The 16,537-nt window shown below is 36.6% G+C and overlaps 1 protein-coding gene across 2 annotated transcripts in view; it reads right to left on the bottom strand.

The window, feature by feature from the left end:
- The window catches only part of ZFPM2 (zinc finger protein, FOG family member 2), a 354,197-nt gene that overhangs the window by 177,737 nt on the left and 159,923 nt on the right, over nucleotides 1-16,537 (bottom strand). For both annotated transcript variants that reach the window (XM_026689877.2, XM_087962086.1), the window contains one exon: nucleotides 10,560-10,678. In XM_026689877.2, the coding sequence (XP_026545662.2) occupies nucleotides 10,560-10,678 (119 nt within the window). The remainder of the gene's footprint in view (nucleotides 1-10,559; nucleotides 10,679-16,537) is intronic.

The raw sequence follows: 16,537 nt of genomic DNA, 5'->3' as shown, positions 1-16,537 counted from the left end.
TAATCTTGATAGGAGTGTTCCAAAATTTGGGGGGCTGCCACAAAGAAGAGGGGATCAGCCTATTTTCCAAAACATCTGAAGGCAGGACAAGAAGCAATGGATGGAAACTAATCAAGGAGAGAACTAACCTAGAATTAAGGATAAATTTCCTGAAAATTAGAACAATTAATCAGTGAAAAAACTTGCCTTCAGAAGTTGTTGATGCTCCAACACTGGAGGGTTTTAAGAAGAGATTGAACAACCAATCTCTTGGTGTAGGGTCTCCTGCTTGAGTAGGGAGGTGGACTAGAAGACCTCCAAGGTTCCTTCCAATTCTGTTATCTATGTCAAGCCCAAGCCCTCTCTCACACTTGCTTAGGAGAAGCCAAGAGTTATCAATCTGCCATTTTAGATCTACCAACACAACATTTGTTAGTTGCACCTAAAGATCAGGCTTATCTATCTATTTATCTACAAACACACATACACAGAGAGAGTGGGGGGCTATGCACATGAAACAGAAGAAAATGTGTTTTATTTCAAATTGGAGCAAACACACATTTGTTATGGCAACCCTTGTATGTTTGTTGATCTTATAACATTACATCTTATTAAATGGAAGTCACAGAGATAAATAAAAAAGATTATGTGTGTCCCTGTGGCTAATTGGATTAAATACTAGGACCGAGATTACACAAAGGAACAGCAGTCACCTCAAGAACAAAAGGCTGCTGAACAACCCTGAAACAATGAAAGTTTGAAGTAATTTGCCATTAAGAAAAATTATGCGAATCTGTGTGATATACAGCATTTTGGGTATAATGTAGGTTTTTTTTAAAAAGGGAATTGTGTTTTAATGTTATTGCTATAATAGGCCACCTACAACCTAAACGTAGGACTGAATAGGCAGCGAATGACAAAATGACTGTGTTATTCAGACAATGCAAGGTCTTTTTAAAAATGAGAAATTCCTCCTTGAAAACATTTGCATCAGTTTGGAGAGGCTTGCCTTTTGAGAGGGGTAACTTGTTTCATTGAACAAGTAGTGTTCAATGAAAAAATGCTACAGGAATGTAAAATGCTACAGGAATTTAAAAATGTTACAGGAATATTTAAAGTATAAATATTCAATGCACTAATGAACAGACATATTGCTTGAGGCAATAGGAGACCTGATTGCTGCTAAACTGATTTAGTTTCATGATAATGATTGATAATAAATATTACTTAAGAGGATATTAATATTATCCTTTAAATGGAGGGATCAAGTTGTTAAATATTTGTTTGAAACCAGGTACTGAACACATATAAAAATTCATGTTATTCAGGAACTAATGCTATAAAACAATTTGTTTCATAGGTATGCAAGATTGATTTCAAATATCATTGTCTTCTAAAATTAGCTGTCCTACAATGAAACAAAGAGTTAATCATTTTTGTGAAAATTGGCTCACCTTTGAGTACATCAAGTAAAAAAATAGTTTAGTTGTCTTAGTTTATCAAGTACAAAATACTTCAGTTTAAGAAATATTCAAGGTTTAGAAGGCACTGAGCCGAATCCAACAAGTTGCAGTTCAATCATGAGAAAAGTAAGATCCTGCACCGAGGCAGGAAAAAACAGATGCACAGGTACAGGATAGACAGCTGGCTAAATAGATAGTACCTATGAGAGCAATCTAGATGGCCTGGTGGACCACCACTTGAGCTAGCTGTAGCACAGTGCCAAAAAAACAATGTGGTCCTGAGCTGAATCAACACAGAGATAATACCAAGACCAAGGGAAGTGAAAGTACCACTGGTGAGGCCACATTTGGAATATTGCATCCAGTTCTAGCTACAATACAAAATAAGATGCTCAGGCCCAAGGAAGAGGAAGAACAATAAATATGATTAAGGGTTTGGAGGCTACTTTAGCTTAATGAAGAGAAGATTAAAGTGAGCCTTGAGAGCAGTCTTCCAATACTTGAAGGGCTGCTATGAGGAAGAGGACTTCATAATACCTAAAGGTAGGACAAGAAACGATGGATGGAACCTTCTCAGAGGGAAATCCGATCTGGAATTAGAAAGAATTTCATTGAGAGAAATGAAATAAGACAGAGAACTATTAAGCAGTGCAACAGCTTGCCTCCGAGAATTGTGGGTATTCCTTTGCTGGAGGCTTTCAAGAAAATACTGGACAACCATTTGTCTAAGATGGTATGAGGACTCCTGCCTAGGGCAAGGGTTTGTTTACAAGACCTCCAAAATCCCTTCCAATCCTATAATTCTATTTATAGCAAGTTGCATTGAATACAATGAGATTTATTCCACAATATATTCCATGTATTCTTGATCTTTCAGTTGTAAACTTACATGAGGTTACCTTTTATATATTCAACTTTTTCAAGAAGCTAAGATAATACCGGTTTACCTAAACTGCCAAGTCAGTATTCAGATTCTCAGTATTCAAAACTCAGTAACTGTGAGAGGGATCTTGAAGTCCTAGTGGACAATCATTTAAATATGAGTCAACAGTGTGCTGCAGCTGCCCAAAAAAGCCAACATAGTTCTAGGCTGCATAAACAGAGGGATAGAATCAAAATCACGTGAAGTAGTAATACCACTTTATAATGCTTTGGTAAGGCCACAATTGGAATACTGCATCCAGTTTTGGTTGCCACGATGTAAGAAAGATGCTGAGACTCTAGAAAGAGTACAGAGAAGAGCAACAAAGATGATTAGGGGACTGGGGGCTAAAACATATACAGAACGGTTGCTAGAATTGGGTATGTCTAATTTGATGAAAAGAAGGACTAGGGGTGACATGATAGCAGTGTTCCAATATCTCAGGGACTGCCACAAAGAAGAGGGAGTCAAGCAATTCTCCAAAGCACCTGAGGTAGGACAAGAAGCAACAGGTGAAAACTAATCAAGGACAGAAGCAACCTAGAACTAAAAATAAATTTCCTGACTGTTAGAACAATTAATCAGTGAAACAACTTGCCTCCAGAAGTTATAAATGTTCCAACACTTGAAGTTTTTAAGAAGAAATTGGATAATTATTTGTCTGAAATGATATAGGATTTCCTAAGTAGGGGGTTGGACTAGAAGAGGTCCCTTCCAACTCTGTTATTCTATTCTGTTCTAAACTTGTACTCCCATATCATTGAAATATGACTGGTAAGACAATACTGGTACACCAATTTTTATAACAAATAGCATGTAGAGCAAAGCAGAGAGAACAGAAACATGCACTACAGAGGTAGGATAAAGGAAGACAAATTTGTTTCACCTTATACCCTTCTTACAGCAATAGAGATGTATGGATCCCATCCAAAAATCTTCATAGGTCCAATACATGCATATTAAATTATTCAAAACAACACATAATAAGAACCTTACATACACTTAAAAACAATTAAGAAAAAACACCCACTCACCCTCAAAAAATACCTTCTAATTTTTCAAGCATAAAAATTAGACATCTTTCTGTTCCTTGGTACCTGATGGACTTCAGCCTTGAGTTTACTCAGACTCAGTAAATATCTGAGTTGCATTTTGAACTTTGGAAATGTGAATGTTTCCCAGCACTTTATCACCAAAGTATTTCATTAGGATAACAGCTTTAAATTCCATTTAAAGGGTTCTGTTGTATCCCACCAGTTCCCCAGACCCAAACAGCACATATTTACTCCTATAGATTTTCATCCCAGGCATCCTCTTCTCCTTATCGGGCTGATACAGACCTGATTCATCCTCTCTTCTTTCTGACAGGGGCAACAACAATGAGGGGAGAGGGCATGATACAACTACTCATTGTTTCGTTTCAGAGAACTCTGCCACAGGGCATAGATTAACACCAAAAAATAGATGGCTGTGGCCCAAGAAAACCATTTTTCAGAATGCCTCCACTTGATTAATGAAGTCATGGCATCAACCACAGTTAACTTTCATCATGTGCTCTATATTCTTTGTTCCTTCTCCCCTTAAAACTATCAGCTTCACTTAGAAAAGTTTCATTTTTCCTTTTATTTTTTTAAATATCTGAATAAAGGAGCACTGAGAATTATGCTGTTAATATATTTGGGTGCCCAAAGGCTAGAAATGGAAGGCTGTTGTTTTGGTACAACAGAGTCCTGTACTATCTTCATGACCTGCCAACTGATCATACTATAAACTTTTACATCCCACTACTTCAGATCAATAAAGGAATCACTTACATCTGTGGCAAGTTAAGCCTTGAGTACATAAATGCATACAGATAAGTAAAGAAATGAGAAAGGATATTTCCTTTTGCTGAACTTTCATTTCTACTTGATAATATTTTTCTTAGTTCACTTCCATGCAGCTCTGGACACATGATGATGAGTTTATTGCATATGTGATAACAGAATTATGGGAGAGAAGTAGGAGCTTTAGAAAAGAAGGTTAAGGAAGGCAATTGTCAGGTCTATCCATGGAATGGATTGAAAAAAGTCAAGATGATATCCACAACGATATGACTGAATTCAACATTTCAACTTTGGGGATACCTTTCTACACCCACTCATCCACCTGGAAGGTGTCCAAAGAATTGTGGAAGATTTCACACATGAAGTGACTCATCCCAGATATAATTCATATGTGAAATGTTCAGGTTGATCCAGTTAATAAATAATCCCGGGCTACAAAATTATTAATTTTTATTTTTGATTTTCCATTACTAGTATTAAGCCAATATGATTCTGTTATTTGTTTGTATATTAAATCAGCATATGACTTGAAAAGTCACAGCACTGGCTTAGCTTGGCCTAGTTGGAAGCTGTATACTTGAAGCAACTCTCTTCCACCAGCAAGGAATAGTCACTGACAATTAAATTTCTTGGTAGGCAGCACTGCCAACCAAAGTTTTTATTGTTTTAAATATATTTGTTTGTTAGGATTTTAATGTTTTTAATGCTGAAAGAGGCCCACAGTCATTTTGTTACAAGACTGGTGGCAAATAGATTTAATAAATAAATAAACAATCTTGTAAATTTGAGTTGTCGAAATTATTAAACAAAGGGGGGAAAGACACACTGAAACCCCATCTCCACCCTATGAAGTGATAACGCTGTCAGGCTTCCAAGCAGGGGTGGGATTCATTTTTTTTAACAACCGGTTCTGTGGGCGTGGCTTAGTTGGTCATGTTATTGGCTTGGCATGGCCAACTCAACATCACTCACATTGAGGCACCCATCTCCTCCCCTGGTCTCTCATGACTGTGGGGATGCTGCAACAGTGGTAAGTTGAAAAATGGTCATAAGTCACTTTTTTCAGTGCCATTGTAACTTTGAATGGTCACTCCAGACAAGCAAAGTACCAGCAAAGGAGGAAAAAAAAAACTCCAGATATGTTCCTGAGACAGGAAGTCTAGTCCTGCCAAGAATGTAATAAGGGTTAACAGAGAGGCAGTTTCTGTAAGCAACACCAAAATGTTTCCTTCCTGCCTTCCTTACAGGATTAGGCCAGTAATTTCTTCTAACAACCGGTTCTCCGAACTGCTTAGAACGTTAACAACCGGTTCTAGTGAATAGGTGCGAACTGGTAGAATCCCACCCCTGCTGCCAAGTAATAAACGCATAATAAATTTAACTCTGAGGCAGATAGATTCCTCAAAGAACTGGTTTATTGGATATATCATATTGACACACACTGGTAAAATATTCTCTTTAAATATTCCTGTGGTTTTCACCTAATTAACAATAAACATTTTTTTTTTTTGCTACAAACCCCATCTATATCTATTCTCCCTTCCCTATCCCTCAGCTCCAGTATGGCAACACTGAAGCCCAGAAAATGGTCTCGCTCAGGCCAGCTTCAGAGTTGACAAATGCATTGTAACTTGGAAACATAAATAATAGCAATAGCATTTGGACTTGGGCTTGCATACCACTTCATAATAATCACATTATTAGACTTCCCCTTTTGAAATTAGCTGTTTCCACAATGCAGCAATAAAAACCAGCACCTTATCCATCTTAAATGGAGTTACTCGATCACCGGAATAAGTGATCCTAATTAGTCCACTACCCTGACAACAAAATAAACACCGATCCTTCCACATTATTCCAGTGTACCTCATCCTTTACTTCTGAGCTATAAAAAAAAATCTAGTATAGGAAGTCTGAGAATACAATTTTGCAATCAGCTGCGGCTTCTGTTACTTCTGATAGCTTCAATTCAAGATAACATGAACTTCAATTCATAAAAAACTCAGGTCACGGTAAATGAGTTCTTTGTTGTGTTTGCTGCAATATTTCTCTAGAGTAGCCTTTCTCAATGTGTTTCCAGGAGTTCATCGAGACCATGGCACTTGTGATAGAGAAATGTTATGCTTTTCAAAGACCAAAATAAAAATGAATTGAAAATAAGTGTCAGACTTTTATTATTCATTTTAGGTGCTTAATTTTTAAGAACCCTTGAAGATAACCATCATTTATTATATCACAGGACATCAACATAAACCTTGCAAATTGATTGACACCAAAATCTTCTAAAAGAGAACTGATTTCATCCTGTCCTACAATCTGTACAGTTCAAAAATGAAGCAATGGCCTTTAATATTGCCCTTGAAAGCCCTACTGTATTCAAAGATAAAATTCATAAAACACCAAGGGCAGTTTACAATACTTTCTTCTTCTCCTGCCTTCCATTTTTATTGTACCTGCACAAAAATTCTGCAAGGTTGATAAATCTATGGAACAATGATTCTTGGCCTAATATCAATAATAATGTTAGAAATTCAGTTGTCCTTCTTCCTCATTCTGCACTACAACCACAAAATCACTCCAATCCACATGCCGTTTTAGCCCCTAAAAGCAATGACCATATGACGTTCAACAATTGTCATGCACATCCCAGTTCTAACCACAGTTAGCTAAAAATGTTCATAAAGCCTATTTAGAAAAAAAAATGGCTAAAAATAAAGCAGCATGAAGCGCCAAGAGACAAAGGCTGTCTATTATGCAGAATCAGAGTTATAATTTTGTGGAGGAAGAAAGAATTGTAGAGGTTTTTATGACAAGCGATCAAAGCAATGATGTCAATTCTTTGACACTTTGGTTTCAGCACTGTTATTATGTAAGCGTAGCTCATGCCTAGTTTATGAATCAGCCATATTTGGCATGTTTCCTTTAGTTCATCTGCTAAAGCTTCTATTTCATGACCTCATGTTAGCAAGTTCTGTTTAGGTTAATAGAGTCAGGTCCTTTGGCTAACTCCCTTCATAATTCTTCATCCATCCTAGCTGATTTTGACCAAATATCTTTCACTGTTGTTGCAGCAATAAATGACACTTCTATCCATTTATTCAACATAACCAACCCCTCAGTATTTTGAGATATACATTGTTAATATAATTCAAGATAGAAATATGAACCATTCAAAGAGTGTTTGACATCTGGCACACTTACTCAATTAATTACTGCACTGAATTAATTAATCTGTTGGCTCCCCAGAGCCAATCACCACTCAGTTAAACTCAGGCATGTAATACTTCTTAGAATATAAACCAATTTACGGAGGTACACAGTGTTTAAATTTTATTAAAGACTGAGTAAAGGAAAAACTTAAATGATTTCTGTACAATGAAATTGCTAAATTGCAATCAGCTTGTTCAGTATCAAATGATTCAATGAAAGATAGCAAATTCTGAGATATACCAAACTCCTATGAACCATGTTTACTATTCCCTTTTTATTATCCTCAAATCCTTTAATTCAAGGTAAAGTCAGGGTGACTAATTGGAGATGAGTATTTGCTGGCTGGATGCCCTTCCTGACACCATGCAAAGTTCACAGCAGATTTTTTTTTTCTTTGTGCCCTAGCAGAGAAACATCTGCCACTACCTAGGATTGAACTCTCAACTTTCTGAGTGGGAGGTAAGTGTCTTTACCACCAGACCACAATGCTGCTCATTAAATGCTTACTACTAGGGTTGAAAAAATTGTGCATTTTTGACATAATTATGGTATTTCTTTCACCAAAAAGAATATTATGACTATCATATGTGGCCACGGTGAACTGTTAAACAGCTGTCAATCTCATAGTACAATTCTGAGGTTAATGTTCTTCATTCTATTTAACACATACAATATATTCCTAAACATTTATATTTTAGAAATATGGTCCAACAGACAAAAGCTGTGATTTTAAATATTTAGACAAACACTTCCCTAAATAAAACCTTGGAAGTTACACCTATTTTTAACCACTTTGCATGCTTCCTGAAAGGGGCAGAAAGCATGTAATAGTTAAACTACTGTTAGATTTTCTTGCCATTGCTCTATATGCTTCTTATGTATAACCAATATGGAGACATTTTTCAGAGCAGGAGAAGAAGTCTGAGTTGCTAAATATTCTGTGAAAATTGTTGCTATTATCAGTGCCTTAATTCTATTATCCTCTAGGCAAGGCACAACATTGCAGTGAGTGGCATGCTACATTTTATTTGAAGTCAAATTATTTCTAATAATCAAATGTGTATATTAAAGAACATTTTATCAACAAACTTCAATGACAGGAGAAGGAGGAAGTACTAATACCACTCTATAAAGCCTTAGTAAGACCACACCTAGAGTATGGCATCCAGTTTTGTTCACCACATTATAAAAAAAATATTGAGACTCTAGAAAAAGTACAGAGAAGAGCAACCAGGATGATTAGGGGACTGAAGGCTAAAATAAACAATGAACGGTTGCAGGAACTGAGCTTGGCTAGTCTAGTAAAGAGAAGGACCAGGGGATGATAGCAGTCTTCCAATATTTGAGGGGCTGCCACAGAGAGGAAGGGGTCAAGCTACTTTCTGAAGCGCCTGTAGGCCAGACAAGGAATAATGGATGGAAACTGAACAAGGAAAGATTTAACCTGGAAATAAGGAGAAATTTTCTGACAGTGAGAACAATCAACCAATGGAACAGCTTGTCCTCAGAAGTTGTGGGAGTGCCATCACTTGAGACTTTCAAGAAGAGATTGGACTGCCATTTGTCAGAAATGGTATGGGGTCTCCCGCTTGAGCGGAGGTTGGACTAGATGACCTACAAGGTCCCTTCCAACTCTGATTATCCGTTATCTGTTATCAATGACAACCACCACAGAAGCTGCTCAGCTGGACTCTTCATTCCCTCCCATCTCCCACACAAAGCAATTGTAATAGATCTATGTAATGTAAAAATAGCCAATTAATAAAAGGTATATTGTGCTGCATTGTGGAATATGGAGAAATAAAAGCCGGGTGATACATACAATATTCTTAATATCATTTGTAGTTTTCATGAGATTTCAGAATAACCCAGAACTTTAAATCAAGCCTGTAAATATAAGATTCATAATTCTGAAGGATAGTAACAACTTCTGACTTGAGTATATTTGCCTATTACCAGATTGTGCATTAGTAATGAAGCACACTCTTTGTTTGCAATTTGTTTGTTACAATTAAATGTATTTTTACTATTATTCTGTATTCTGTATTTCATAACAGTGATTCAAAGTCTCAAAAATGGTAACCTGAATTTATATATGGTTGTTAATAAATATCATATATTAAAAAGAAATTGTTTTAATAAAAATAACCATATGATCCAGCAACTTTGCCAACAGATTCTAACAGCAGAATCCATTGAAATGTAGCAATAGGAATGTAGGAATAAAAGTAGATGAAATTCCAGCAGAAACTATGGAAACTAAACATCTTATGCCTAAGCATCTAATAACATACCTGGGACCACAAAAACTCTCAAGCTATGAACTGCCATTTGATGGTAAGTACAGGCTCATCTAGAACAGGCTAATATTCTAATTTAAGTTTACCTACAGTCATTATTCTATTTTGTCCCTACAGATTCCAAACAATGATTCAAAATGTCTACAGAAAAGAGAGCTGAATATCACAAGCTAAAGGACTGTAGCGTTTCCTCAATGTACAGGCATTTGTTTAACATCTGTCTGAAGTTATTACAGTGCTAAAAATGTGAATTACAACCAGTCCTCCCAATTAGGACCATCAGAGCATCCCCAGGGTCATGTGATCAAAATTAGAGCACCTGGCAACTGGCATGTATTTACAAAGATTGCAGAGTCCTGAGATCACATGATCACCATCTATCTTAAGGGCTTTTGACAAGCAATGTCAATGGAGGAAACCAGGTTTGCTTAATGGCCATGTGATTCGCTTAGCAACTATAGCAAAAAGGTATTAAAATTGGATTTGACTCACTTAAAATCTCTCCATTTAAAAACGGAAGTTCTGATCCAAATTGTGTTGATATATTGAGAACTACCTATACTTATTCGTTGAACTAATAATTGCTTTTCTATTCTAGCAAACATCCAAGGAAGTTAGCAAAATTTAAAAAAACAAAAGCCATGTATAAGGTATTAAAAACACAGATTGAAGTTCACAAGTACATTTGCTATTATCCACTAACAATTAAAAGCAGACCAAAAGGACATTGCCTTCAGTATTTTTCTCAAGACTTAAGAGAAAGGGGGCTAAATGCCATTAGTTATTTATGCTAATAAATGAAAGAGATTAAAGAACAACAAACAAAGTTTTAACATTGGTGCATTGCTTCTTAACATACCAGTGTGTTGTTATTCAAGTCCATTTTTCCAGCAAAGGGCCCCCATGTTGTTCCCACTGGAAGCTGTTGCCGACTCTGGATCTTGCGCTCTCCATCCCTCTGGAGCATCTCCAATTCTCCTGAGAAGCAAACAAAATAAAGAGAATTTGCCACACTAGCCCACAACAATCTCTCCATTGTTACCTTTCCTAATCAACCGAAATCTAGACATTATACATACATACATATACAAGGTCATTTCCATGGGGACTAGGCCAAAACAAGAGGGCAGTCATTGGATAATGCATGGGTCCTAATCCCCATCCCATCTTCCTGTGGGCCAATGTCACAAACAAGTACAGAAACCTTTGACATTGACTCACATATGAATGGGGTAGGGATTGGATTATAACTATTTGAATGATTTTGAGTTGTTCAGAAAATATTTTCCCTCCTTACAGTTATCCTTATTGTGTAAATTTCTGTTTATCAAATGTATCATATTCCTTGTATTTAGTCTCATTGCATTTTATGCAATTATGTAATTATATGTAAATTAAGAATATACTATATCTGGCAATGTACTGTAGTATATACTTGTCATAAAGGTACTATCTCAAACTATGACAGAAGGAACTGTATATAAGCAAACATGCTAACATTCTTAGATCAGTCACCAACATGATTCTAAAACTCACGACTCATGAAACCAACATGACTCTAAAACCCATCCAAAGAGTACAGAACAGCTAGAAGTATTCACGTTTACTTATGTACAATCTAATATTAAAAGTTGATACTATGTTGGTGGGTTACTTTATTTTTTTGGGAAGGGAGAGGGGGACATACTTCTGAGTCAAACAAGTCCAAGCAGTTTTCTTGGCAACATTTTTGGAATCAGTTTGCCTTTTCCTTCTTCTGAGGACTGATTTAGTCTTCTTGACTTTGTGCTTAAGGTGGAAAAAAAATGAAACTTTGATTTTGGATTTCACTGATTAGATTTGTTGCTATAGAAATGGCTAGTTAATACGATTATGTAAAAAAAATTGAGGTTTGATGTTAATGCCTTATTCTACGGCACCAAAGAGAGTTGGAAGCAACAGTGGGATCCTACCTGTTCCACTATCAGTTTTGGTGATCGTGCAGGCACAGAACGCACGCACAGCTTTCTACACACCAGCTGAGGCGTGCAGCGCCAATCATCTGAGAGGATAAAGAAAAGAGCAGGGGCTGGTGGCAGGGACGATCCTGCCGTTTCTCTTCTTTCTCCTCTTAGCTGAGGAAGCTTTTTTCCCTCCTCTCAGCTGATCATGGGAGACTTTTTTTATTTAGTTGAACGAGTCCGAACCGATAGCATACCACCGCTGGATAGAAGCCAATGCCTTTTTTTTTCTTTTTCCCCTTTTCTTTCCCTCACTTTTCCCTTCCTATCTCCTTTCCTATTTTCCCTACTATATACTTTTATATTTTCTTTGTAGACTATATTAAAAACTAATAAAAAACTATTTCAAAAGGACTGGTTTGAGCCTTCTGTTATGGCTGGCTGGGGAATTCTGGGAGTTGAAGTCCACCCTTTTTCAAGCTCCCAAGATTGAAAAACACTGTTCTAACATTTTTACCACTTTTCACAGTTCATTAAATAACTGCAGTATGACACAATCCTGTTTTCTCACTTCTCATCTTTCAACACTCTATTGGTATTTTCGTTGCCTGTCAATTCTGCACAGCGGGACTTTTCTTTCCTTTTAGTTTGAGTCATATTTTCTATATTACTCTCAATTAGTTAATCGGATAGAAGCCAGGAATCTCTGCCCTAGATGTAGGATGGTAAATCTGTCCGTTTTGTTTTGTAGCCATCCTGAGGGTAAGTTTTATTTCTGCATTAATCTAAATATCCAACAAAAAGAAAGATAGCCTTTGTACCAGTGGTGCTATTCTACCGGTTTGGCCTGGTTCTGACATACCGGTAGTGCCGAAGATCAGCGGAGATTGAACCGGTTCTCTCTGAGAAGCTGCTGTTGGGCCCACCTGCCCGCCTGGGCTCCAATACTGACCTTTATTCCCTGTTTTTGAAGTACAGCTGCTTTGCACAGCAGATTGCCACGTATCAGCTGCTGAAGCGACAGGGAGAGTGCAGGATTGCAGGTGGTAACTCGGAAAGCCTCTGTGCCTGCGCAAAGTGTGCATTTGTGCACAAAGTGTGTGCGCATGTGCAAAGTGCACCAATCAAGCCACGCCCACCAAACCGGTGGTAAACTATTTTGAAACGCACCACTGCTTTGTACGTATTCTTGTGTAGGTTCTCCTTATGTATACATTTTTGTGAGCACTTTTGCAATTGGCATATGCATTTCTGTATGAAATTGTATTTAATGTATTATTATGGTTTACATGTTTTACTTGCAAAGAAACTTATAACAATATCCTGAAATTTGGCTCTTAAGATACAAACGGGCTTTCTATAAAAATTCAGACTGAATAACTATCTTCTATTCCTAACATGAGATCACTGAAATTGTGTTCTTTCTTCTCCCCTAACACCAGTGTCCTTGCAAAATAGCAAAAAGGACCGTACTTTTTCATTGCCGGCTGATGGGTAATTTTTGAAAAGTATCCCTTTTTCTGTTCAATCTATGGAGAAATATGTGTACATTAACACATACAGTATGTTTTTGCTTTTGTTTTAGATAAACATGGAAACAGCAGTTTTGCCTGCTTTTAACCATTAAAAAGGAAGCATGTCTATGGACATGTCAAATTTAACTGATAGCAGAGGAATCATGAGAATCTTTGAAAACCCTTTTAAAAATAATTCAGTCTCCCTTTCTGCCACTGACATTTTTCATCTGAAAAGGGTTCAGACTCAGTCAAATAGTGACTTCTTATCTATACCTGTGGATTTACAAGCAGGCCTGGCTTTTAATGGATTAAGAATGACAAAGTTAGGGCAGATTATTCAATGATAAGCAAACATCCACCAAAATCCCTAGTTGCATAGGACAATGCTATTCTTTTCAAACAGCAAAACTTCTTAACAGAAGAACTTAAAAGAATGCTTGCTTATACGAAATGCAAAATTGCAAAAAGCAGCCAACAAGAGATTTTCTTTTCCTCATTCAATGTTATTAGCAAATGGATCCGCATAGCTTCTTATTTCGTTGTTTTAGATGGAATAATGTATTGACATATTTCAAATACAAACAATGAATTTATATTGTTATTTAATGTAAGTTCTGATGAATTTCCATCAATGTTTGCAGTTAAGAAATGATGAATGTATTGGAAAGCCGTATGTGAACATATTTTTTTATTTAGTGGAATTCAAATAATTGCTTCAATTGTTATTTGATATTATAATGTCTCTGAAATTAATCAGACACATAAGGGAATCCCTTTGGATCATAACAGTAGGAACAAAACTGGATATGTGTACACTGAATACACCTAAGAAGAACTATAGTTACAATGTACGAAAACGCAATCAGTCAGGAAAGCCCATGTCCATAGCACAACTATAAACATATAATAGCATTATATCATTTATTTTGTAAACTGGTGATGAATGACAGGGTTGTAACTAAATAAATTGATTCTGAAACAGTAAGTAGATATTTAGAGGAATGCCAGATTTCCCCAATAAAAATTGAACATCTTTATCTCATGTAAATGGTCAACATCCCCTCTCAAAAATGAAACAATCCAGGAAGTTGTTCCAAAGATGCTTTTTTAGGAGGCAGCTGGACTTCCTTGCTTTTTCTTTTGAAGATGTTTCACTTCTCATCCAAGAAGCTTCTTCAGCTCTGACAGGATAGTTGGAGGGGACTGGAAGGATTTATATTCCTTGCAAGACAGCTGGGCAATCTGCAGTTCAATGAAGACAAAGGAGATCTTCTGCACAAGGACTCAACACCAGTATTCCTCAACCTCAGCAACTTTAAGGATTATGGATTTATGGAACTATGGATTTCAATTCTCAGAATTTGGCTAGGGATTAGCTGGGGAATTCTGCTGGCAGAGGAATTCTGGGAATTAAAGTCCACACGTCTTAAAGTTGCTGAGGTTAAGAAACACTGATCTATACTACTTAAAGAATCATGTCCAGAGCTGAACCCAACCAGTACCAGACCTGCCTGAATGTGACTCCTGAACATGAGACTACATCAGTGGAGGGAAAACGTTTTGGATAATGTTAGATATTCTGAGTGCAGAGCTAGTTCGCCCCCTGTGGTGTACTTTTGGATAGCGCATGAGTGTGAACCAAATGGACTAGCAATCTTAGGCAACCAAACAACTAGTCCGTATTAACTAGTATCATGTACCATCTCCATATGCTAAATAAATAAAGCTACAATAACTGTATTTTGCTGCTGTGCTTATTTTATTTCTAACTCAAATATATCCCAAACACAAGAAACTTATTTTTATGATTATAAAACATTTCAAAGTTTAGGGATGGCCAGTATTCCCCCTTCCTGAACTGACATAGCTTACTGTTGCTTAAAGTCTGTAGAGATTCTCAGTCATCCAGGTCATGGTTGTCCCAAAGGTGCTTTTTTCTGAAAAGGCAACTGGACTTTCTTGTTTTCTTTGAGGATGTTTCACTTCTCATCCAAGAGGTTTCTTCAGCTCTGACTGAAGCTTCTTCCCCACTATCCTGTCAGAGCTGAAGAAGCTTCTTGGATGAGAAGCGATACGTCCTCAAAGAAAAAACAAGAAAGTTCAGTTGCCTCCTAAAACTCAGGATAAATTTTCCTGACAATAAGAACAATTAATCAGTGCAGCAACCTCCAGAAGTTGTGAATGCTGAAATACTGGAGGTTTTTAAGAAGAGACTGGACAACCATTTGTCTGCAATTGTATTATAGGATTTTCTGCCTAAGCAGGGGGTTGGACTAGAAGACCTCCAAGGTCCCTTTCAACTCTGTTATTCTGTTATTGAAAGTTACTTAAAAAAGCATATTCTAGTCTACTGTTCCTTCCTCAACAAAGAAAGATGACTTGAGAGATTCACAACATCCCCTTTACAGAAATCGGGGGGGTGGGGGTGGGGTTTGCATCTAACTATACCAAACAGTACTTATTCTGCCAGAATTGATACAAGATATTTTTATTTTTGCAGATGCTTGCAACTCTTCACCTGCACAGAGTAATTTAGACAGATAAATTAGAATACAATTCTCTATTTCTACTTTTTCTTCTACAGGAAATCAGCTGGCTTCAAAGGTGTTTTCATGCCATTTGGTGTTTTCTTGCTTGTAGTAAATATCTCATAGATGGAGCAATGCTAACAATGTTTTTTCTTTTCCATGTTGTGTAATAGGGTTTCATGCAGACATTTCCTAAGACATGACAAAATATGCAGTGGGAAAGGGAAGTACTGTCAGAAAACACAGCTAATTAATGAAACTAAACAAGAAAAGCTCTGTTATGAAGAAGAAGATATCTGCAGTTTGCTATTTTTTATGGTGGCCTAACTTTCTAATTCTACTTCCAATTTTATAGCTTTATATATACATATTTCTTTGTCCTTTTCTATACTTATTTTATAGTTTATCATTTCTGAATTGTTTTAAATTCTACTTTTCTTATTTAGCTTTTCTTCATTTACTAGAAACGTCTTCCTTTCTCATTCATTTCTTGGTTGCATTGTTTTGTTTTGTGGTTCCAGTTTTATATGGTTCTTCATGAAATCACTCTAAAATTTAGCTATACGTCTTCATTGAAGGCTAGAAAAATGAACATCACATTATGGTTTCTAATAAGAGTCTGATACAGCAGAAACAACCATGTTTTTTGGCACTACATGAGTACATATTAGTCTTAAGGTGCAACAAGACTTTGCTACAATAAGAGCAACTATATGAAGGAAGTAATTCATGTTTTCTAGAAATCAATATTTTTTACATTGCATTGTTTTAAAGCATTATTCTTACAATGGAACAATGTGCCCTCAAAATATTATAAAGAAAAATAATGACTGGCCACAATTTTCACACTCA

This window comes from Notechis scutatus, chromosome 3 (assembly GCF_049901735.1).
Source record: "Notechis scutatus isolate UNSWTSFEM ecotype Mainland chromosome 3, rNotScu1.2, whole genome shotgun sequence".
In the NCBI taxonomy this organism is placed as follows: Eukaryota; Metazoa; Chordata; class Lepidosauria; order Squamata; family Elapidae; genus Notechis; species Notechis scutatus.
The sequence above is the reverse complement of the archived record's forward strand: the minus strand, read 5'-3'. Positions and strand labels throughout refer to the sequence as shown.